The 23062-nt window shown below is 41.4% G+C and overlaps 2 protein-coding genes across 3 annotated transcripts in view; both read right to left on the bottom strand.

The window, feature by feature from the left end:
- Window positions 1–41: 41 nt before the first annotated feature.
- SNRPD1 (small nuclear ribonucleoprotein D1 polypeptide) lies at window positions 42–6389 on the bottom strand. Its single transcript, XM_038164696.1, has 4 exons — window positions 6249–6389; window positions 5634–5710; window positions 2506–2697; window positions 42–234 (listed from the first exon to the last, which is right to left on the bottom strand). The coding sequence occupies exons 1-4, from the start codon at window positions 6260–6262 to the stop codon at window positions 158–160; spliced, it is 360 nt and encodes a 119-aa protein (XP_038020624.1). The 5' UTR covers window positions 6263–6389; the 3' UTR covers window positions 42–157.
- Window positions 6390–7190: 801 nt separating this feature from the next.
- The window catches only part of SACM1L (SAC1 like phosphatidylinositide phosphatase), a 29431-nt gene continuing 13559 nt past the window's right edge, over window positions 7191–23062 (bottom strand). For both annotated transcript variants that reach the window (XM_038164655.1, XM_038164664.1), the window contains 15 exons: window positions 22223–22282; window positions 20593–20626; window positions 17864–17965; window positions 17051–17136; window positions 16770–16856; window positions 16267–16335; window positions 16104–16183; window positions 14508–14606; window positions 11867–12005; window positions 11567–11636; window positions 11404–11476; window positions 10868–10961; window positions 10691–10783; window positions 9952–10009; window positions 7191–9281 (listed from right to left, as the gene is read on the bottom strand). In XM_038164655.1, the coding sequence (XP_038020583.1) occupies window positions 9145–9281; window positions 9952–10009; window positions 10691–10783; window positions 10868–10961; window positions 11404–11476; window positions 11567–11636; window positions 11867–12005; window positions 14508–14606; window positions 16104–16183; window positions 16267–16335; window positions 16770–16856; window positions 17051–17136; window positions 17864–17965; window positions 20593–20626; window positions 22223–22282 (1281 nt within the window). In that variant the 3' untranslated portion in view covers window positions 7191–9144. The remainder of the gene's footprint in view (window positions 9282–9951; window positions 10010–10690; window positions 10784–10867; window positions 10962–11403; window positions 11477–11566; window positions 11637–11866; window positions 12006–14507; window positions 14607–16103; window positions 16184–16266; window positions 16336–16769; window positions 16857–17050; window positions 17137–17863; window positions 17966–20592; window positions 20627–22222; window positions 22283–23062) is intronic.

Raw genomic sequence — 23062 nt, 5'->3', positions numbered from 1 at the left:
CTGCCTCCCTCCCCAGGCTCTGCTAACAAAGGAAAGACACCTTTTCACATTTCAGTTTATTAAAAATGGATGCCATAAACAAGACCTGTACAAAATAAACCTGAAATTGCCTAGAATATGGTAATTGCCCAGAAATTGCCCAGAATATGATGAGAAGTTATCGTCTTGGGCCTCCTCTTCCTCTTCCACGACCTCGGCCTCTGCCACGGCCTCTTCCACGGCCTCTTCCAGCAACTTGGCAGGTAAAAGAAAAAGGGTAAATAAAGTGAGACTTAGGAATACTTTCTTTTGAATCAAAACACTCTGTATTGAGCATAATCACCACACTGCTTCCCTGTGATAAAACATTAAGCTAGGTATTAAGTCTGTTAGTGCTCAGTAAGTTTCAGGCAATATTTTCATCTTTTGTGTTAGTTCTTCCAGTATACAACTCCCACAGACTACTGTCTGTCCTTGGATTCACTGCAGAAAGCAAGGGCACAAAATAGCTGGCTGCTCCCAAATGACGGGGTAATCTGACAGGAAACCAGGATTCCTTTTTTTCCCCCCATATATATATATATGTAGAGTGTAATTTTTTTAGAGGGAAATGCAAATTTTGACACACTGTGAGATTCCCAAACCCATCCTGTCTCAGGCACCACGTGGAAGGTCAGCATTCTGAAAGGATCCCAGCATCCAATAGCTCCTACTGGTCGCAGTGATGCCTCTGCCAATTGCAGATGTGATTCTAAGGCAAAGGTCTTGACTGTGTGCTCCCAGTTTTAATGACTGCTATTTAATTGTAAAGGGAAGACACAATCATAGGACAGTGCAGGCCACAAGCAACTCCTGAGTGTCATATGATCCATAAGGTGATAACATGCCTTTGCATCTCTCTCTCCCAAAGAAACGTGACCCACCAGGTTGCAAGGACACTCTGCAAACTTTAGATTATTGGTTCATTTCAAACGTGTTTGTGAGTGCAGGGCTCAAAAAGATACTGAGAACTCTGTGGAAGCAGGTGACTCTCTAAGAGACACCCACCGGCACCCACATTCAAGGAGCAGACTGTGACAATTATTCTGGGATGTAGGGTAGAAATTCAGAAAAGACAGAAGGAGCAGACACAGGACAAATTTGACTTAAGCAAGGTGTCATTATATTGCTGGTAATACACTGACCCTGTAAAATCCATGGAAGCATCAGCCCCAGCTGGAGGACGACAGCATCAGCAGATAGCTGAGCTCACCAAGTGCCAGCACGCTTGGACCCAAGGCACACACGTGGCACCACACCCCAGCCAGTATGCTGCCCTTTCCTGACAACTTGCTAAGGACACAACCAAGGGTTTTACACTTCTGAAGCCCAAGGGCATTTATGGATTACGGCAAAGCACAGCTTTGGTCTGAGAGCGCTTCTACACGCTGGGGATGCAGGGAGCATCAAATGGAGGTAACTGGAGCTATCAGAGCTGCTTTCCCCAAAGCTGACACCAAGTAGGGATGTTCTCGTTCACACCACAACGTGAGGTTCAGGAAAGAAAGCAATCCAACCGCACTCATTTCTCTGTGTGGTCAGATTGCTTTCAATGAACTTGAGAGGAGCAAAGCCCCTCTGTGAGCTTTATCCTTATTCCCTATCAAGGCAGCAGCTGCAGTGCTCACACTCGGTGCTGCACAGCTGAGGTTCTTCACCAATGCAGAAAACCCTGCACGCCCACATACTTCAACAGTAATTACAGGAGAAATGGTACAACATGATTTTAGAGCACAATTAGCTTTCACTTACAGCTTACTGTTTTTAAAACACACAGATTAACTGGTGGGAAAATATATACTGCTGCTGATTTCCTGGGTTTTACTGGAGACTCATCTTCAATAGTGTGGATTAAATTTGAGTTACAGCCTATACTGCTAGGCTTCCAAAGAGAAAGATTTTTATTCAGCAGCACTTTGGAAAAAAAAAAAAAAGTTCCAGCAAGAGCAGAAGAGCTGAGACTGGAACAATACTGGGAGCCAAAGCTGGAGATGTGCTCACTAGAATACAGCATTGATTCCCTCAGGTTCTCAAGTCTATCACATTCATAGGTACCATTTTTTATCCCCCACCAAATTTCAGTGAACCATTCAACACCATTTGAGATACAGTCCTGCGCTTATTATCTGTGTGAAGCTCCCCATACAAACTGAGGAAACACAGACACCTGGAGAAGAGGAAGTAAAGCTCTTTGGGTGCCAACTATGAGACTCAGATGGGTTATGACTTACTCAAGCTGATGAACATTTACATTTTTAAAAACAGATGCATGAAAAGCCATAACACAGCTTCATGTGAATGAAGCTCTGCAGATGCCAAGGAGGTGGGCAAGGCAGACTGAGTCAGTGCCATGTCAAACCCTCAGGGATGAAGGAATTCAATGCCAAATGCAGATGCTGACAGACTCAAATCAGACCCCTTCAGACACACAGTACTAAAATGCACACAAAGGCAGAACAAACACAGATTAGGAAAGCACAAACTCACCTGCTTCTCTTTTCTTGGACTTGACTTTTGGTTCAACATCCACTAGCAAAGTATCCAGAGGCAAACTGTCGGGCAGAATGAAGTAGCGGATGTTGTTCCCTCGAATGCTCAGTGTCTCCAGCTGTACGGGCTCTCTGTTCTTCAGTGTCATTTTCACTGCTTTCAGATGCGTGTTCATACTGACGTCCACTCCTGAAACAACACAAGCCTCATTTCAGGGATAAGGTCTCTTGGTGCCTGTTTTAAAGTACACACGTGAAATGAGATTTATCCTGGTCATCAACACCTGCTTCTACCACTCATGAATTACTTCAGCCTGGCACAGAATGGAACTACATGTCTTTTCTCTCTTGAATTATGCCAGTTACCATGAGAGGCCTTTAGCTCCTCATGGTCAGAGATCTTTATCCAGGTCCTGGCAATAGCTGCTTTGTAAATGGTTAAAATCACTCTGAACAACAAATAAACTACTGCTTATTACAGAAGGCTAATACTGATCTTTAGTCCTTTTAAAAGAAGTAAAACAACCCTTGGAGGAGAAAAAAATAACCTGGGCAAATTCCTTTTTCTGTAAACCTTAGGAAAATCCAACCACAAAAGCAACATTTACCTTCTGATAAAATACATTCGACACCAGAGTGAATTCTCTGTGAAAGTACATAAAATGTATCACTGGCCGGGGGCTACGTACAAATCAGCAACGGGACAGGACTGCTAGGAACGCGTCTTGAGCTGTTTGATTTTCCAGCATCAGCCTCGTTACATGGTTATGACAATGGGAAGACGCCAGCAGCTCACATCTCAGGCAGCAGACAAAGAACCTAATGTTACAACTTACTTTAAAATTTTTTTGACCAATCACACAAAGCCAAAGCATATTGACAACAGCTCCATCCAACCACTGTAAGCACACGTACCTTTGGTTAAAACAATGCTTGCTTATTTCGAATACAATACTTGCTTGTACACAATGCACAGAGCTCCGTTATTCAGCTTAGAACTTCCTAATATCTCTCTAGATATACTTTTCTGCAGCTTAGGGAGTTATTCTAGACAAGCGTTGATACACACACCATTGTTCTACTTGTCCTTAACTTTTCTACTTCTTACACAATTTTTCTGCTGACCTATCTCATGGCTACTGCTTAGCTCTAATCACAGCTCTGCTGTCTCTGAGGCTTGCCTTCTGCAGCTTTCCCAAAACCCTCTGATTTTATGGATTCCCACAAAATATCCCACTGCAAGGAACAACCACTGTGGTTACAAACTCTGAGAACATAAGAATTGTATGGAATCAGTACTATAGTGCACACTATTACATAGTGTACACTGTGCCGTGTTATGCATAATTCCAAACTGGGAAAAACATCTCAGTCGGATGCACGTACTAACAGCTGTGATAAACAATTAAAAAACCCCAGAAGTTTTTATTTTGCATCTCCAGAGCTTTAGGTGGGGTCTGATCTCCAGCTGTGAAGATCAAAATGACAGTGATTCTATTTTCCTGTCCTCTCCCCCTCCCTCTAGATTTCACACAGCTCCACCTGTCCCTTGGCTGGTGTGAGGGGCCTTACACAAAACCTGCCCCTTCATCCCTGCCCCTGCCCTGGAGCTGGGAGGAAGAGGACATTGCGCAATGTTTTTGCAGATTCTTACCAGAACACGAGAGAGGCTTTGCTCAACAATTAAGGTTGAAAGAGCAGCGAGGTCAGGAGCCCAGCAGAGTGTTTGCTTCCCATCTGGCTGGGTTCAGCAGAGCGTGCTGCAATCGGGCACCAAGGTGGCTCCCTCAGCTCTTAATCAAAGCTGATGGACCTGGCTGCAAAATAATGCCAGTTTTGAACTCTGCCAAATCCCCACGGATTGCTGCTGGCCAGAAAAAGCATCCCAGTAATCCTCTGGAATAAAATTCAAGCTTAACAAGAGTTGTATGTTTGGTTGTTTTTTTTTTTTTTCCCAAGAGTGCCTGTGCAGAAGAGCTTCTGAAAGCCAGCTGGGGCTGAGTTTAGCAAGGGAAACGAAGCAGCGTCCTCAGCTCAGCCGTGAGGGTTTGCCCCATTAAACACAACGTGCCCCACCTACATCCTACCTGCTGTCTCCAAGCACAGCTCACAGAACGCTCAGAACAACGTCCCTCGCTGAGGTTATTGAAGCAGACAAAACGGCTGGCACGTGTTTTGATATGGGAGAACCACTTAACAAACCCTGCAGAATTCCCTGCAACTTTCAGCTCAGTGATATAAAGAAACACCTGCTAATCAGGAACCTCCACCCACCCACAGGACAGACCTCTGGCAGCAGTGGGGGAGCAGATTTCTCTTGGCCAGGATTCCTCTTTGCCCTGCATCCCACACCCAGCCTTGCCGTGCCTCTCACGCAATCAAACATATGCAAACATGAATTTCCATCCTGACTTGCCTTAACAAAAACTCAACAGAAATAATTAACTTTATTTTTTAATCTACATGCAAAATCTAACCAGTTTAAGACCACATCAGCTGGAAAAGGTTGCCCGGAGAAGTGGTGGATACCCCATCCCCGGCAGTGTTCCAGGCTGGATGGGGCTTTGAGGAACCTGGTCTACTGGAAGGTGTCCCTGTGCCTGGTGGAGGGTTAGAACTGGACAATCTTTGATGTCCCTTCCAACCCAAACCATTTTGTGACTCTGTGACCGTGCTGCTAGAATTCTAAGAGATTACCAAGCAAGGTGTGAAGGAGTTTGCTTCCTTCCCCCCGAGCCTGTCTGCAAGCAAAGCTGCAGCGGGGCTCAGAGGCTCCCAGAGCGAATTTACAGCTCCCAGCAGAACCTTTACACGAATCTCTGACCACGGATGGACTCACACTCAAAGACATTCCGTGACCCACTGAAATTCCCAAGTGCTTTCGTGGTTGCCACAGCGCCCCACTGTTCCCAGCAACCCCCGACAATACCCAGACACTTCTGCAACACAAACACACCCCGCGCTTGCACACCAAGCTAGGAACTACAAAGCCCATCTCCTGCATTTCCCTGCGCCGGTCCCCGCAAGAGGGAGCACAGGACAAAAAGCTCATTCAAGCCGCGACTGCAAACTGTCTGTCGAAAAGCTACGGGGAGTATTTTGCTGCTTCCTCCCATCCTTCCGTACCTGTGATCGTTCCATGCACCTGCGTCCCGTTCTTCAGCTCAATGGTCACAGTCTCATGGCTCAGCTTCATGAGAAACCTGGGAATTAAAAACGCGTTTAAAAAACCCAGACCCGTTCACTCCCACATGAAGCCGTACGCGTCGGACAGGCAGCACCCAGCAGTTCCGCATCCCGAGCTCACAGAGACGGCGCTCAGGGATTCTGCCGGGGATGTCCAGTGACACACTCCAGGTCCTGCCCAGCCACCGGGAGCTGGGACGCTTGAGTGACACACTGCCGGATCCGGCACCCAGTTCCAGGCGAAACGGCCATTATTGTACGGACAAGGAACCATTTTAAAATCGGTACAATGGCGGGAAGGCAGCGCTAACCCACTCCGGGGGGTTTCCCTCCAAAAAGTGGGAGGGGGGCTTCGCTGAGCGACCCGCGCAGGCCCCGGGGCGGGAGCGCGGCCTGGCACAGCGGGGTCCCCGCCCGGCCCAGCCCATCTCGGGCCGCTCCCGCTCCCGCCGCGGTGGGGAAGAGCGCGGGGCGGCCCTGAGGGCGCGGGCTCGCCCGGCGCTGCCGCCGCAGCAATCCGCCTCCATCCATCCCCATCCGCGCCCACCCGCTCACCTGACGAGCTTCATGGCGGCGGGCGGGCGGCCCCGGGCGCGGAGCGGCGGGCGGGGAGCCCCGGGCGAGCGGAGAGCCCCGGGCGAGCGGAGCCCCGAGCGCGGTGGGGCGGAGGCGCCTCTCGGTCAGGCCGCGCCGGGCCGCGCGCGCCAGGACTCTGCCGCGACAGCGGCCCCTGGCGGCCGGGCGGACCCGCGGCGAGCGCCGGGCAGCGCCTGGGCCCGGCCGTGGGGGGAGAGGGCGGGGAAAAGGTGAGAGCATGGAAAAAAAGAGGGACGGGGGAAAAAAGAAGAGATGGGACTAGAATTGAGGGGGTTGGGTCTATAAAAGACTGGCTTTTTGTAAGGTTTTACAACTAGCAGCTTGCCTTCCTTCATTAAAAATAAATGTAAGAAAACAAACAAACAACCTACTTTGTTTTAAACATGCTTTGAGCTTTACAAATAGGAAAAAAAAAATCCATGACCTAGAACCTGTAAAGCACTAATTTATTGTGAAAAAAGTTACAGCTTCAGGATCCAGAACTGTAATAGCAGGAATTTCCTCTGTGTGTGTCAGTCTCTTCACCTAGTGAAGGTAAAAGGGAAAGGAAGAAGATACCTTGAATTTTCACCAATTGGTAAGGGTCAGTAAGAGGCTGAAGTGCCCTTGTGAGGGAAGAGGCAAAGAGCCTGAGCAGAGGTGACACCGGGGATGCAGCACTGGAGCACTCCAGCCACAGGTACTCCAGCCAGAGATCCAGCAGTGGCTGAGAGGAGCGGAACGTCTCACAGTGCACACCGAGATCCGGCTCTGCCTGAGATCAGCACTGTTTGAGTGATGATCCCCACCTGCAATGGGCACACACAAAACTGAATCAGCCTCCAGGTGTGAAACAGCTTCTAAGGAATGATTTGGGAACAGTCTGCTCTAAAGCACAAAAGGCACTGCGGACAGCACATCTAGAAAAGCTGAACATTTTATTGTCATTTAAGAGTAGTACACCATTTGTGATTTTAGAAATACAGACTCTTTGCAAAGCACTGAAACACAGGTGCCTTCCAACTTCTAAAACCTACATTATTCTAAGTCTTACAAACCTTTTATATTAGCAATTCAAGTTTGGTCTTTGCTGCAACAAGTTCTTCACCAAAGATGCAACAATTTAGTTCGAGACAGCAAGACAACTGAGCCAAATTTCAAACTCCACCTGCCAGTGAGCCACCAGAACCACTGCTTTCAAATATTGAGTCTATGATGTTCTTGTACTCTGCACCCATGAGGGAGTTCACCTTTGAAAATTTTAAGTTAGGAGGATTTTCCAGTTAGCCACCAACTGGTATTTTTCCATTACAGCATCCAGAAGCAAACTGATACCTTGCAAGTACTAGTGCTCATAAACAGGTTATGTTTACACAAAACCCAGAGAGGCCTCCAGAAACATTCAAGGTTAAAATGAACAGTTGCAAAAGAAGAAAAAAAAAACACAAAAGAAGAATCTGTACATATTTTCAGTCATAACACAAGGGAACACTGGAGTATCAGTGTTTTGTGTCCTAGCTTCAATAGTGACACCTGTGCTAGCCCTAGTAGTATTCTACATGTTTGTCCCTTCCCCCCATTTAAATTTTATACTCGCAATCTGAATATACAGCTGTACTTACAGGAAATATTAAACAATGCACAGCGCCTTAAGCAAGTTCCATGTCTGGTTTTGAACAAACCATATAAAATAAGTGACAAAATAGTTTAAAATTGGTCCTTAATTTTATACAGCTTGGAAGCACTAAATTTAAAGACACACATTAACCAGCACAAATTAGTCTGCAGTTTTTTTTTCTTAAACGAGTGTGTTACAGTATCATGCATGAAAAGCAAGCTGCTGCTCCCAAGTAGAAATACGGAGTTTAGACTTATGCTTTCTTCTCAGGCTGTTATTCCTTCTTTCATAAATTATTTCAACATAACCAAGGATAGAAGCAGCTGACTAGCAAAACAATACAAAGTTCATCTTTTATGTTGTGACCCATTCTTAAAGTAATGAAGTACTTTGGAACTTTAGCATAAGGAAGGTTGAATAAACACTGCAAAGGACTTTTACATTCTTTGATTTTGTTTACATCTTCAGAAAGAAAACTCTACATTTTAACTCGCTAACTACTGGATTTTCATATGGAGACTGTAGTATTGAAACAGTGCAAGACATTTGTAACTTCAGGAACATCCAATTACACTGCCCTTTCACCCAAACAATGATTAGCAGAATATTGCATCAGTTCTAGATAAACAAAACAGGACAAAAACCTCATTTTCAAATAGCATTAGGATTCAAAAATCTTTCATATTTAGTGAAAAGAATCCATACACGAATATGCACAAAGGACTCCTTAACACAGACTTTATCACAACAAACGCAATCCAGCTGTAAGTCTGGACCAAGACTTTTTATTGGTAAGAAGCCATATTTGTTCAGAGATCCCTATCAGATGTTCCATTAATAATGCTTCAACATTTGGGTATTTTGAGACACGAACAGCATCAAAGCTCTCTCCTGTCAAGGCCAAAAAACCAGCTGAAACAACCCAGGTGGAGCATGAGCTTAAGCAGTGCACTTAAGCTCCAAAACGTTCCAGGCACCAAAAAGCTGGCTTTTGTCTTTGCATTACCCCAGTAAGAGTGGAGCCCTGCCCACTAATGCAATATTCCAAAGACCATTGCAACTAAGACTGTCAAGTCAGGTCTCAGTTGAAAGCTACCACCACCACAGGACACCCTTTCCTTACCCCTGACCCCCCCCACCCACTGCCAAGGAAGAATGTTCATAAGAGCATTTTTTGGTGTGGAAAGCAGGTCAGTAGAGACTCCAAGTGTGGCTTGAAGAATCCTCAGTACCAAGCCGCTTTCCACACACACAAATTCAGTCCATCTTCTCCTTCTGGACCAGCTTGGGTGCATCTACAAAATCCTTGCCGTTGTAAAGGATGATAGCAAAAGTCCCAAAGCTGGCACTTCCCCAGAAAAGCACATAGGCCAGTGTCTCAGTCCATGTATCACCTGAGAAGAAGAATCAGATAAACCTTTTAGCTCATTATCTCTAATCAGCAGACAGTTTTACTTTAGGACAAATGCAAATATTTCAAGTTTTCCCTCAGGGATTTCTTTTCAAATGGAATCAGAAGTCTTTCACAGATCTTTTTCTGTTTCCTTACCTTGGAATATTTGTATTTGCCACACAGTTCTTGGAATACATTGAACAGAGATCTATGGAAGTCAGTCAAGAACTCTACTGGCAACAATGTTAGAAAATTCAAGGCAAAAGCAGAAGGCAAAAACCTTCCCACTCCCAACACAGATTTAGATTAAAGGGAAATCCATCAGAACCAGGCTTATGCCTGTATCTGACAGCTCTGAATTGTCTTTCTACCCAAAATTAGACAGGTATTCCTCTGGGGCTTCCTCCAGCCTACAATTTGCATCTAAATTTGGAGATAATTAACTGTCCCTTAATTGACTTCTACATGCGTTTTAATATTGTTTTCTATAGCATCTCAGTTTTTTCCACACTAACGATACAGTGCTAAACTTCAATCTCCAGAGCCATGTTCCAGCACCTTTTAGAATTACTGAGAAGCAATTCTACACTGAACAGTTACTGGTAACCATTTACACAAAGTTCACAGAGAAATAAGCCAGTTTTATAAAATTAAACTCAATAGTGACTTACCAGCCATCAGCAAACAAATAATGCACATGGAGAAAGCAACCACCATAATAATAGGCAACTGAGGAAAGAGAAACAGAATAATCACTTGATACAGCAGTACATATGTTCCTTAATTTCTCTGAAGATGGGTTCTACTGTAAAGCTATTTACTCGCTTTGCTTCTCAATTCATCTGCGTTCAGGTATAAATAAAAGTTTGGATAGTTCCAAAATCTGGAAGACTGTATTCAATAATTATGTTTAGAATTGAAATATACTTCCTGTGCATTTAAAGAGAGGTTGAGGTTTATGCTTTGTTTAAAAAAACAAATAAATACACCAGTTAAACCCATTATGTTCCCAAATCCCATTTCAAAATAGAAAGGGAAGGGTGAAAAACGTGAAAATAATGGGTGTTTTGTGTTACAATCTATGCTTCTGCATGAAGTGTGAGAAAAGAAGTCCACAAGATTCTGCTGCAGAAGGAAACAGTCCTTGATAGTGACTAGTAGAATTTTCCCCCTTCCACCTGGTGAAGCATATTTGAAAAAAAGCATGCAGCAGATTTTCCAATACCTCAAGGGAACTCCATTTTCAGTCAAGGGAACAGTCTGAGTTTAATCCTATAAGCAGGTATCATAGAAACATTACCAGATTACAGGGATGCTTCATGAGTAACAGACAAGTCCTACTCAGGCATAATGAAGCCAGTGACTGAATTGTTGTGTTTCTCTTATTACAAATAAAGTCTCCATACTCACAGCTAAGAACTTCCAATCTTTCTTGACATGTAAAGGACTAGCAGGTTCTACTTCATCCACTGAATAATTTCCAAGAAAAAGATCAATTGCATCCTGGAAGAGAAAGGGAGGGCAAGAGTTAGAATGCACAACAATGTTTATCAAATACACTTCCCCATGGTTAAAAGCTTTACTTACTTGTCTAAATCCATCAGAAAAGTTGTTTTTGTAGTAACGTATTAATGAGTTCCAGCCATCCATTATTAAGCCCCACTGAGTTCTCTTCCCAGTTCTGCAAAAAGAAATAGTGAAAAATATTTAAAATAGATGTATGAATTCAGGACTATAATTTCAGATTTACATTCTGTCATTATCCAGATGTGTACTACATTAAATGAAGACCTGCACAGGAATACATTTATCTAGTGCTGCCTCTGCATTATTACCACACATACTTGTAACAAAAAGAGTAAAATGACACTTCTTTCCATCAGACAATATAAATGTGCATCTTCACAGCACACTGCCTTGGTTTTAATTTCCAGATAGCCTTTCATATAAACACAGCATGGAATCCGGAGATTGTAGTCTGACTTTTTACCAACTGAACTGTTGCAAAAAACTCATTTATTGCCTGAGCCCCAGATGAATAACCTTCTCAGGTATGAGAACTTGAAGAAAATCCCAAACGTGCTCAAAAAACCAGAAGGCCCTGACAAGAAATGCTGACTTGCCTTGTGTAATCGGTCTTTAAGGCACCAGTTCCAGCATATTGTTTGGCACAAGCATTAGCATTATCGGCCCATGCTGTGAATAGGAAAACGATAAGAAATATTAAGGAAGTTATCTACTCTCTACAGAGAAAAAGTCATTGTTTGCACTCTGTAAACAGCCTACCATTTTTGTAGATTTTCTCAAAGTCTGCCTGCTCTTCAATTCTCTGTCCCACATGCAGAACACCAAGTCTCTGGAATAAAAAGCACATTGAGGCTTGCTAAGAGTTTGGTAGAAAAATTAGGATTTGCTTTCAAAAAATGCCGTATTTATCAACCTTGAGTACAGGCAATGCAGCTCAGGTAAGCAGTACAGTAAACTCCAACTATGCAAGCTCGTAATGGAGCATTCAAATTACATTTCCATTCCAAATGGAAAGCCTCTCTCCTCTTCCAGCTTGTCAAAGAAGAGGAAAACATTTACCTGAAGCTGGGCCTGGAGAGACCTGCGTGCCAACAAGCTCTGGATCACGTTAGTCCGATCCAGGCAGTCCATGCAGTTACTGCGGAACGTTCCTTCCTGCTGAGTCACAGTTTTACCCTCCGAGTCAACTAGAAAGTAACTAACACACACAATACACATATTTAGAAATAACAGCCCATGTAACCACATGTTTTCACATGTAAATATCCTAGCAACCCAACCACAATTGTCCTGAGCATTTGATGAGCACTCAGCCATGTCTTCAAACTTTGATGTCTCCCTGAATTCTTACCATGCTGAAAAACAGCACCAATGGATGAACATTTAGCAATCTCAGGGCATTATTCACTCCTACCATTCAGAAAGTCAATCAGCAATATTGAGTTATATGCTACTGGGAAGAGCAACTTCTGGTGCAAAATCAGAGACTTTGCCTAGCAGCAGAAGTAACCAGATTTGTGGGTAAGTGGTTACCAGTTCCACCCAGTCACCAATGCATAAAAAGTCATCTAAGTAGTCAGGCACATTTCTTCCAGGAAGGTACTCAGATTTTTTTAAGGGTGCTTGCAAAATATGGAAGAATCTGCTACTGTCACCTCCCACTCTCTCCATTATGTGAACATAGGGGGGAACCAGATATACCCCCTTGCATACACTAATTATTACCTCAATCTTTTAAATCCACTAAATCAGTTGTTTCCACTAGTCGATAACAAACAGCTCATTTTAAATACTGAATTGCACACATGCATTCCAACAAAACAAATATTCCAATCTACTTATCAGTTGGATGTGTGAATGGGACACAACTATGCCTGTCCTGCCACAGCACAAAACTTTTAGTTTTCTGCAGTTTTACAGATTATAATCCATAGATTAAGTTACATAATTACTAAGTTAATTATGAACTCTGGACTAGCATATACTACATATACATACACTATTACTGTAGAGCATTTTTATCAAGAGCCTCAGCATTTTTATCAGGACTCTTAGAAACACATGAATTTACTTTGATTTTACTTTACTCGTGTTTTCTTTTTAAGAGTAATTTTCATCATTCTTGAGCTAGTTTTGTTAAACCCTGTTTTACATTGTTGAAGACTACAGCGACAATAATACATGTGAAATCTTCCTTTTCCCCCAGGTTTTGGCTACAACTGGTATTAGGATAAAATAGTTTGTTATTATCCTAATTAACTAGAAATGTCTATTCGTAAATGCTGCATCTCCTATAGCTGCTCTAAAAAATTTAAGAACTAATAAAGAACACCTCCAGAAACCCAGCTCTCTTTTCTGACAGCTCTTCCACAACTGGATTTAGCCTGCAGAAAATAAGAGTTGTTTACCTCCCCAGGGTTTGCAAAACTATTTTCTGTGAAGATTAGAACTCAGACTTTTCTGTTCCTATTTAAGCAACAGTCGTTACAAATGAAATAAAACAAGTTTTAGAGCCAGCCTTATCTTGAGAACGAGTCTTCAATTTTATATCTTGTTTTAGAGATGGCTTTTTTAAAATTTTCATTTCAAGGAAATCTGGTTACTTTCTATGCCTCCAGTGGCAGCTGACAGTAAACAAGTTAAGGGATTCAGTATTAATTCTAAGAATAAAGGATCCATGCTATGTAGGAAAAAATGTCAATCTTCTTTCTCCTTATTTGAGGTGCTCAAAGTCAATTTATTCATTAGGTTTTTATGAGTTTTTACAGCCTTTTTTTTTGTGGTAGACAGAATATTAACTATAAACTGATTAATTTATATGATTCCTGTAGCCATCACTCCAGGCAAGAGACTTTATTAACAACTCTCTTGTTCTAGTCTACACCTTATCTCATTTTATTTTGCCAGGATAGACTAGACCACTGCTAGTTTTGTAATGTTTTAGCTGATCTACTTTGTGCTTTAGTCACAAGGCTTTAGGAACAGGAAGGAAGCAATCAGAAAAGCAGAACAAAGTAAGCTATTTCCCTAGCAAACTACAGGTCTACAAGTAGCTATGACCAAAAATACAGCTGTGGGACTGAAGATTTAAATTGATTTGGACGTTTTGTGTATTTTGATATGACTACAGAAAATAAGAATGTGTTTGCCTGTGGGTTAGTTATATTAGCAAGGGCTAACAACCAATGCCAGTGCAAGGTTTGGAGCCACAACACGTGTTAGAGAAAACACTTTTACAAATGCCTGTGGAAGGAACACCCAGTGTTTTATACTACAAGGTAGAACAACATTGTCAATTTGCTGTCAATGCAACCTGGAATTACTACGGATGAAAAAAAAAATATAAAGAGACTTGCTTTTAAATAGCTCTAGTTGTATGCACATTCATTTCTTTGTCTAACCTTTCACCTAACCTTACAAAGGCAGCTCTTGTCACAACTCAGGGTTGCTGCAATTCTCAGACCCACTTTATAGAGAGGTAACGTGGGCTCTACATCCTACCCGCCAGCCAGGTCTCTAACCTTGCACATGGTGTCAGCGAGACACCAGAGATAAGGACACACTGATGCACACTAATGCATCTTCTTCATACAAGACTACAGAAGGTCTGTATTACTGTGCCTTAATGCAAGATAATAGAAACTATGAGGAAGTGGTCTCATTTTAACAGCACAGAGGTGAAAGAACTACAGAGCCTTACCTGAACTCATCTTGCTGGTCTGCCAGTTGATCCATCAAAATCTGAAGCCGATCCCACCTCATCCGACTGCACTCTTTATGGAAGTCAAACGCCACGTATCTGTTCAGAGAGAAGCAGTTTTTCAGATTACATATGTACTGCAGTAAAGGTTACAGAAAACCCTACAGCAAAAGGGTGATCCATAAAACAGATAGTGACAGAGGATTTGTTTTTCTTTAGAGATGACTTTAAGCACAACTGCAGATTTTGTCAGTGCTCTGTAATCTTCCTGATGCTGTACCCTTAGTGTGAATGGTGACACCATTTAAAATTCTTTACAAAATGCCATTGGCCTGGGGAAGCACACATTGTGTTCCAAGTTCTATGTATGTCCCATTCTATGTTCTGGCTAATATTTTTTCCTCCAGAAATACAAAATAGATACAAATTTTATTTAATGTTTTTTTTTTTCCCCCCCACCAGGATTCTTTTGTTCTCTGTACACTTTGAGCTAGACACAGGTGTTGAAATCCAACATTTTTTGCTGGCATTATTCCCTCAATAACTCTAGAAACCTGAGACAAGTTCTGTTTAAGCAGCTAACCTAACTGCCATAAGAAAATGAAGCAGCTACTGACATGGAACAACATTTTAGCAGCTGATTTCTGGCAAGAAGTACTCTAAAAAAGTGGTGCTTCATTAATTAGACATTCGTATGCATGTGTTTGCTGTGAGTTACAGGGCATTACATTCCTCCCTCAAGCATTCAAAACCCAAAAGTTATTTGACAAGATTTCAGGACTATGAATGAAGGAAGATGGTCTATACACACTGAAACAAGCAACTGAAGTCTCAAGTTTGACTCTGGCAGGTAAACACCACCAAAAACAAGTAACCAAGAAAGTGGATTTTGATAGCAAGTAGTAAAATAGGGCTGCCAAACACCACTTTTGAACAGATACAGAACATCACCAAAATGCACCTTCACATAATTTCACATCTTGGTTTCCACCAGATGACTTTATAGCAAATATGCACAGAATTAAAAAAACACAGCACAGTAACTCCAAGGATAAGATAGAGGGGCAAATATCTGTGCGAGTTGGATACAAGCCCTCCCTCCAGAAAGTAACAAAAGCCAGCACAGACAGGATGTGAAATTGTGTACTGCACTCGGTATACCCACAGAGAGATGGAATTTCTCATAATCCAAGTGGATTCTCCACTCTTGGCCTATTGTTACACTGAGCTCCAGGCACTTAAAATGCTTGTTCCCCTTACTGTTCCATCCTGTTTTGCTGACACTCAGCACTCCCTCACCAAGTTGGCAATGTAACCCACCCCTTTTGCCCAGAGCTAGTTCTACAGGGCATGATCTTTTTCCTAAAATGCAGAAGAGCTCCACTGCATACTATGAATCCAATACTGGCATTACCATTGTCTCTGAATTTCCTTCCTTATTCTGCCTGTGTCCTCTCTTAGTAAATTACTTCATAAATATAAAATGCAAACAAATCACAGGGTTGGTAAAGGCCCACAAAGAGCTGACCACTCTGTGGGTCTCAGAAGGAATGCTAAACTTGTAACACAAAATGTATCACTTCATGTCACATGTACCTGACCATTCCATTTGCCATGCTGTTCACCATTTTTGAAAAGGTTTGCTCAAGAGGCTTCTCTGAGCCTTTTTGGTTAACCTGGGAAAAGGGAAAACACAGAATTACTCAGAAGCCTGCTTAAAAGAACAACAACTTTTCAGGAAGAACAAGCGAAACCATACCAAGTTGACAATCATTTGCTTTCCATAGCTAATAATTTGTGAGTCAAAATGTCTTTGGAAGCCATCCATCTAGAAGAGAAAGGAAATGGGTTGACAGATGTATGCTACTATTAAGAGCTGTGCTTTACAAGGAACCGCCATTATAATATTTTTGATGATTCTTATAACTGTTTGACATTCTCTATTGTGCCAAAACATTCCCACTTTCCTCCTCCCAGTCCATTCAGTTCTCCTCATTAAACATGCTACAGATAAGGAGTATTGTACAGCTACTAAAAATGCTGCAAACTGGATCCAAAGAGAAACTACTCCCACTAATGCCTGCATTTTTTCAGCCTTTTAATTCATTATAAGAAGTACAAGGTTTCTTGCCATTCCTTTTAAAAAATAATGCTCAATCCAGTATTGCTGATTTTTATTCTTCTGATTACAGTTTGCAACCCTATCACACAAACATGAGCCCAGTAACATGTTAAAACCCCAAGACACAAACACTCACATACATGGTTTACTGACTTGCTGATCTGTGGCTTTGGTTTATACTTGAGGTTTGGTCTTTGAGACCAGAAAAACGGAATAGATCCACGGGTCTGCAAAAGAATGGTAATGGTTTTAAACAGCAGAACTTACAAAACCCACCTGACATTTAAAAATAAAGCAGACAGGTTTATTTTGTTAAACTAATTCAGTCTGTTTAGTTTATGCTTTTAAATATAGATTGCATATAAGATATGCAAACAAGACAGAGCTATTTATGTACCCATGTTCCTTACAGTGACTTTACCTGAACAAACGATGCTTTGCTCCCCTTGTAATGCACAATTTGTTCTGTCTCAACAAAGTTAGCAGCATGCCCTTCTGAATCAATACCTGTGAAGGAAAAAGACCATGTGAGCTGGCTGAGCCTGCCTGCAAAACAGTGACAGCACATCAGCAAAAGGCTTCCTTCCCCTCCCTTTTAAGCCCTCACAGGAAGCACAGAGCTGCCTGACAACAAAATTAAACACAACCTTGGTAAAAGTTTAATATGATCTGCACCAAATTTAAGCAGAACTGTGCTTCTTCAAGTTAACACATTTTGATATTTCTAGCACTACAGATTAATATTAAATAAAATACCAGCCTTGACACCAAAATATTCACAATTCTGTAACAATGGTACTGCAGAAATGGACAAACTTCTTCAAAAGCATGTATATTGGGACTAAGAACAGAGAAAGTAATTTAAATCATTGCCCTGTTTGCTTTTTAACTTGAAACAATTAAAGAACACCACTCAGGGCTCCCCTGCCAGCAACAGTGATCCTCTTAGCTGGATTTACTGCTAGACCAAAAGGACTATTACACATTTGCATTTAGCACCAATGAAAACAGCCATCTGTTAAAAATTACTACAAAACTTTTGCAGTTATGTCTTAAAGACACGAAGAAGAGTCAGTTTTAATAAATAACAAAAAATGCTTCAGTTCCTTGAACATTTTCTTTGGAGGGAGAAGCCCAAGACAAACTAAACAATGTTTTTTCGTTTACTCTTAAAGGTAACTCACATGTGCAGATGGAACATGTATTATTTTTTGAATAAATCAGTTTCTTTTACCTCTTACATAGTAGCGCACACCAGCCCTGAAACAGCTTCTTCTGGAAATAAGCAGCCAGTCGAAACACTTGCCATTAATAGAACAAGAATGCATAGTGATAACTGGTGAACAACACTCAGGAAAAAACCTCAACGTTTCATTAGGATATTTTTATACATCAACAGGTAGGAAACTTCAAGGACACAAGAGACTACATTCAAATAAATCTGTAAACATTTGTCACCCCAACAGCTGAACATTAAACTTGAGAGACAGTAACAATATTAGGATCAATATGCACATTGCAAAACAATATTCTATGGTGATGTCACTGATGAACAAACATCAGAACTGCTCTAATTTTGAGAAAACGTGATTCTAAAGAAATTTATTCTGGATCTTATTGCCCTAATTTAAAATTAGGAACCCATCTCATCCATAATTTTATTAGACTACCTTAAGAATTTCTTGCCCCAACTGCTTTTAAAAATCAACAACTATTTCAAAAACACCTCTTCAAATTTTTTTCTAGGTTTTCAAAAGAGTAAATGTCTTGGGGTATACATTTTGCACCCATAAGTGCAACATACATCACATCTACAAATGCCAGAACTAGCAGACTGGCTTTCAAATCCATGTATAGAAAGAGAGAATGGAAACACATCAAGACTCCAGTGTGAACTTCTCATACAAGAATGGTTTCCTGTAGCCTGGGCTACATACCCAAAGTGCCAAATGCACCGGGGACTAACCAACAATCAGAGGCAATGACAACTGATTTCAGCTTTAGTCTCGTTTTGTGCTACTTATAGTGGCACTTATTTGGGACTGTAGTAAGCTATCAAGTCTAATAGAGACCAGCACTCATGCAAATTTCTCCAGGCAGATTCACCAGCTTACATGCTTTGCCCCCCAAAACTGAAACTTATCACTTTAAAGCAAGCAAAAGATCAAAATGGTAATTTTTTTAATTAGTGTACTGCAGTCTTCTCTTCCTCTTTGAGGAATCTAGATACTTCATCTCAAGTGACATTTAGGCTCTGTATCTATGATTCAATTGGGACATAAAGCAGCTGTGTCACACATGAGCACCTCAGCTATGTTAAAGAATACACTGGTATCACACATGAGTCATCATGATTTCCTTTTGCGTTTATGCCAATACTGTTTGTAAACAACCCCCAAAAATAGAATACAAGTTGTCCCCATCCAGAATGTTCTCTCAATTCGTAAATTAAGGCTGAAAAATACCCATTCCTGTTTCCCTGGAAAATTACTACCAGGTCCTCCACCCTTTAATTCAACATTTGTACAGCCAACGGTATTCTGCAAGAAAGGTTACCTCTGACCTTAGCTGCTTAGCAATTGTCAGCCTATTTTCTGTTGGCAATCTGTGCTCACTTAAAATGACAACTTGCTATTAGCAACTTCCACATATACAGATAAGGACAAGACAGAATTTACTGTTCTTTAGAAGGGCTTTGGTTTGGAGGAGCAAGGTAAATACTAAATGTAGTTTAGGGCTTCAGGTGATCAAAATCTCAACTATCCACGTCCATTATTTCTCATCACTGCAAGACTAGAAGCCCAGTACATGCAGTTGAAAAAATGTATTTGGGTTTATATGGGAAAAACAAAAAACAAAAAAGAACCTTTGATATTATTGAAATATCTACTAGAGGCACTGTAACAATTCTACTGCAGGGGTCTTCCTAGCATTTTTTCTGCTAGAAATCCTGTTTCTTTAAATTCCTGAGTAAGGTCTTGCTGTAATTCTGTTTTAAAGAAATATTACTTATGCTAATTTTTTATACAGTAAAAAAACAGGATTGAGGAAGGCGTTAATTGCACTCTGTCAGTTGTTAATTGCAATTTACCCAGAACCAGCAGGATAAGGATTAGGGTATTTCGATGGTTCCCTTTTCCTATCTTTCCTTTGTCTCTCTGCCTACTCCCACAACATTTTCCATTAAATGAAGTCACAGGAAAGGACTGGAGATCTGCCAGCTGCTGACAGTCCTATCAGATCAACTGATTCCATTTGGAAGCCATTCCCTGCACACACCTGAGGGGCCTTTGCAACTGATGAACAAAGCAGAACATGGCATGAGTTGCTCCATCCAGTCTTGTCACTCTTTTTTACACTGTCAGTCCAGGAGCAACTACCTGGGACTTACTGTTTGCCACACGCTGCCTCCAGAAAGCATTCAGCTTCCTTGCAGCATTCATCCCTTCTCAAAAATAAACTCCTGACTGCTTTGCTAAAAAGACTGTTCCCCAAAGCGGTGGTGCAGGAAAAGCAGCTATCCAGGAAAAGCATCCTGGGAGCCTTCAGCAGAACTTATCCTTTTAAAGTTCATCAACATCCATAAGCACTCCTTCAAGTCAAAACTGTTCTCCCTTATTTTGTATCTAAATTAAATGCGTCCTTATAGCAAGATAAAGTACTAAAGTTGATGGAAGAGCATTTGCCATATTAGTCTTAACCTTCCCACTGAAAAACAGTTATGCAAACCATGACTGTAAAATTAAATACATTAAGCCTTCAAAGCAGAATATTCAAGGGAGTTAACACACAAGGGGACTATCAAACAATATGTAACATCCATATATGAGCAAACTACAACTTATTTCTGACAATGTGTTTTATGTTATAATTGCCAGTATAACAATAAAGCAGCCTCACAACAGCCATTTTGTTACTGGACTACCCATACCCAACACACAGTTTTACAGCACAAAAGGATACATCCATGCATCACTGGTGTAGCAAACCTATGGATCTGAAAAACACAAATACATGTGAAAAATATTAAACACTAGTAGCCAAAAAAGGTAAGTGAGTGATTATGCTTTGCCTATGGATTTTGTGGTAGTTTCATATACTTTATATAATTTACTTTTTGTTTAGGGTGAAACATTTCTTTCTGAGAAAAGAAGTTCAGGGAAAACAGCAACATATACAATCCTTATTGGCAGGAAGAAAAAAGTAAAAGTCTAATCCTAATTAAGCAGCCTGGACAAAAAACAAGCTGCTTTGTCCTCCCTATACATAGCATTTACTCTCCTACAAACATGCCAGATATAAAGCAATACTTGCTGAAAATCTTTTGACACGGTGTGTTTGCTTTACCTCCACAGAAGGACATATGCAGAGACAGTAGCTACAGAAGCCTTCAGTAAGATGTACTTTTATGTGATTAATGCTCAAAAGGCTTGTTCCAGGGTTTTTCCTATCTTGCCATTCCTGAATAACTTAATTTTCCAAGAAAACTTTAAAGTTCAATGCTAGAAGTCAGAAATTCCACACTTAACATTACCTAAAACTGTTCCTGCATCAAGCCACCTGTAATCAATGTGAGGGGAAGCGTGGCCTAAAAATATCAGTTATCTTCCTTTTCAGCTTCTGTGTTTTGCCCCCTAGGTCTGTTTTCACTAGCCAGCCACACTTGGCTTTCCTTTGCTGTTCCCACCACAGCTTCTCTCTCATTTCCCAAGCTTTATTTGCATAGCACTATGCAAACTTTACACCCAGTAATATGCCCCTGGAATATGCACAACAGCCCTTCTCTAATTCATATCTTCACATTCCAGAAGCACTGCAAAATCCAGCCTTTGGGAACAGCGCTGTCTAATGTAGCAGCACATCTCCACAGGTTACCGAGGCAGAAATAGAAGCCGTGCGTCACTCGCTTTGATAAATGCAAAGCACTGATGGAGAGAGGAGGCTGCTGTAGTGCAGACGATCCAAGGAGTTTCACAGACAGGGGATGTCTCTGGCAGGAAGGAGCTTAGACAGTCTGGCCATTAAGGTGCCACAGCTGTGGCTCATGGTCATGCACTTTTTATTTGCGGGCCTCAGTGAATTCAAAGGTTACACTATGCTAGCCTTCATTTGAAATAAACTGGAAGAATCTAAACTGTCAGTCTTACTCTAAGTTACCAGCTTTATGATCTGTTCACTAGCAAAACAGAATTTAAACTGCACTCAGAGTACAATGTGAGACAGGAAAAAAAGCGATGAATGGACCTTGCCTATACCCAAAGATAAGTAAGTAGCTAAACTTCAAAATGCTTGAGAAGTATACCCTGTGCAGCATAACTTCCCCTTTGGTTTATATGAGCAGCTATCTTCAGAGCACAGGATCTTCAAATACTGACACTTCAAAAAAATTAGCTTTCTAGAAGTACTACTGAGGACATTGACAAAGTTGGAAGTTTGAAAGCAGAAGACTCACTGCGCTAAACTAGAAGATGATTAACCAGGTTATACTAGATTCTGGTTGTCTGAAAGAGACGGAATCACAAAAAAAATGTTGCATTCTTATAAGTAAAAGTACATTTGTTCTCTCTTAACAGAATCACTATTAAGTGTTTACCTCTGGTTGAGCAATAAATTCTCTCAGAAGGTGCCCATTCCATACAAACCGTGGATCTGCCTGCAGCAAGAAAAAAAGGCAACATGCTTTTAGAGACTGTCAGTTCTGTTTAATTCAACATAAAGGCAGTATCATAGCATGTGTCACATAAGTTTATGTGAATGAGTACAAATGGAGATGAAGTTCCCTTCTTCCATCAGTAGCCTTCATATCCTCAACTAGAAATCTAAATAAAGATTGGAGAGAGCTACTCTTTTAACTGCTCTTAAGGGTGGTGCCTGACACTTCTAAACCACTGACAACTGAGCTGCAGAACATAATGCACTGGTGCCCTTACACTGTGCTTGTTTCCTTCTACCAGTACTGTTAGAAAAACAACGCACACAAATATCAAACAAAAACACCCACACTCCAAACACAAACCAGACTTCTCTTGCAGAAAAAAACTGGAGATGTTCAAAACTGCCACCATCCTTTTGATAAGCCATTACACCACAGCCATGGGCATATGAAATTACACTGCAATTAACCATATGAGATCTGAATTTACTTGAAACTCATGTTTTTTACTGTACTTTGCCTTTCAAACAACCTTCTCAAGTGACACAATTTTAAAGCAAACCAATCCTTTTGTGCCCTTGCTCTCCCTGGCAAGAACACTGCCCGAGCAGCATTTGATGATGCAAAACAATCCCCAAATGTAAACAGTTTTTCCAATATTAAAAAAACAAGCCAAAACAAAAAACCCATCAATACAGACAGAAGAGAATTTCAAGTTCAAATTGCATTTGGCTGCTGTCTTTAAAACAAAAGCAGCATACTAAATTCATGCTTCACACA

Source organism: Motacilla alba, chromosome 2 (genome assembly GCF_015832195.1).
Source record: "Motacilla alba alba isolate MOTALB_02 chromosome 2, Motacilla_alba_V1.0_pri, whole genome shotgun sequence".
NCBI classification, from domain to species: domain Eukaryota; kingdom Metazoa; phylum Chordata; class Aves; order Passeriformes; family Motacillidae; genus Motacilla; species Motacilla alba.
Note: the sequence above shows the minus strand (reverse complement) of the source record. Positions and strands in the feature narration are given on the sequence as shown.

Excerpts from the sequence above, each read along its gene's own strand:
- SNRPD1 (XM_038164696.1), bottom strand. Across the intron at positions 2,698-5,633 it reads GGTGCATGGAACGATCACAG|GAGTGGACGTCAGTATGAAC; the intron begins GTACGGAAGGAT and ends GTGTTGTTTCAG. Across the intron at positions 235-2,505 it reads GTCCAAGAAAAGAGAAGCAG|TTGCTGGAAGAGGCCGTGGA; the intron begins GTGAGTTTGTGC and ends TTACCTGCCAAG.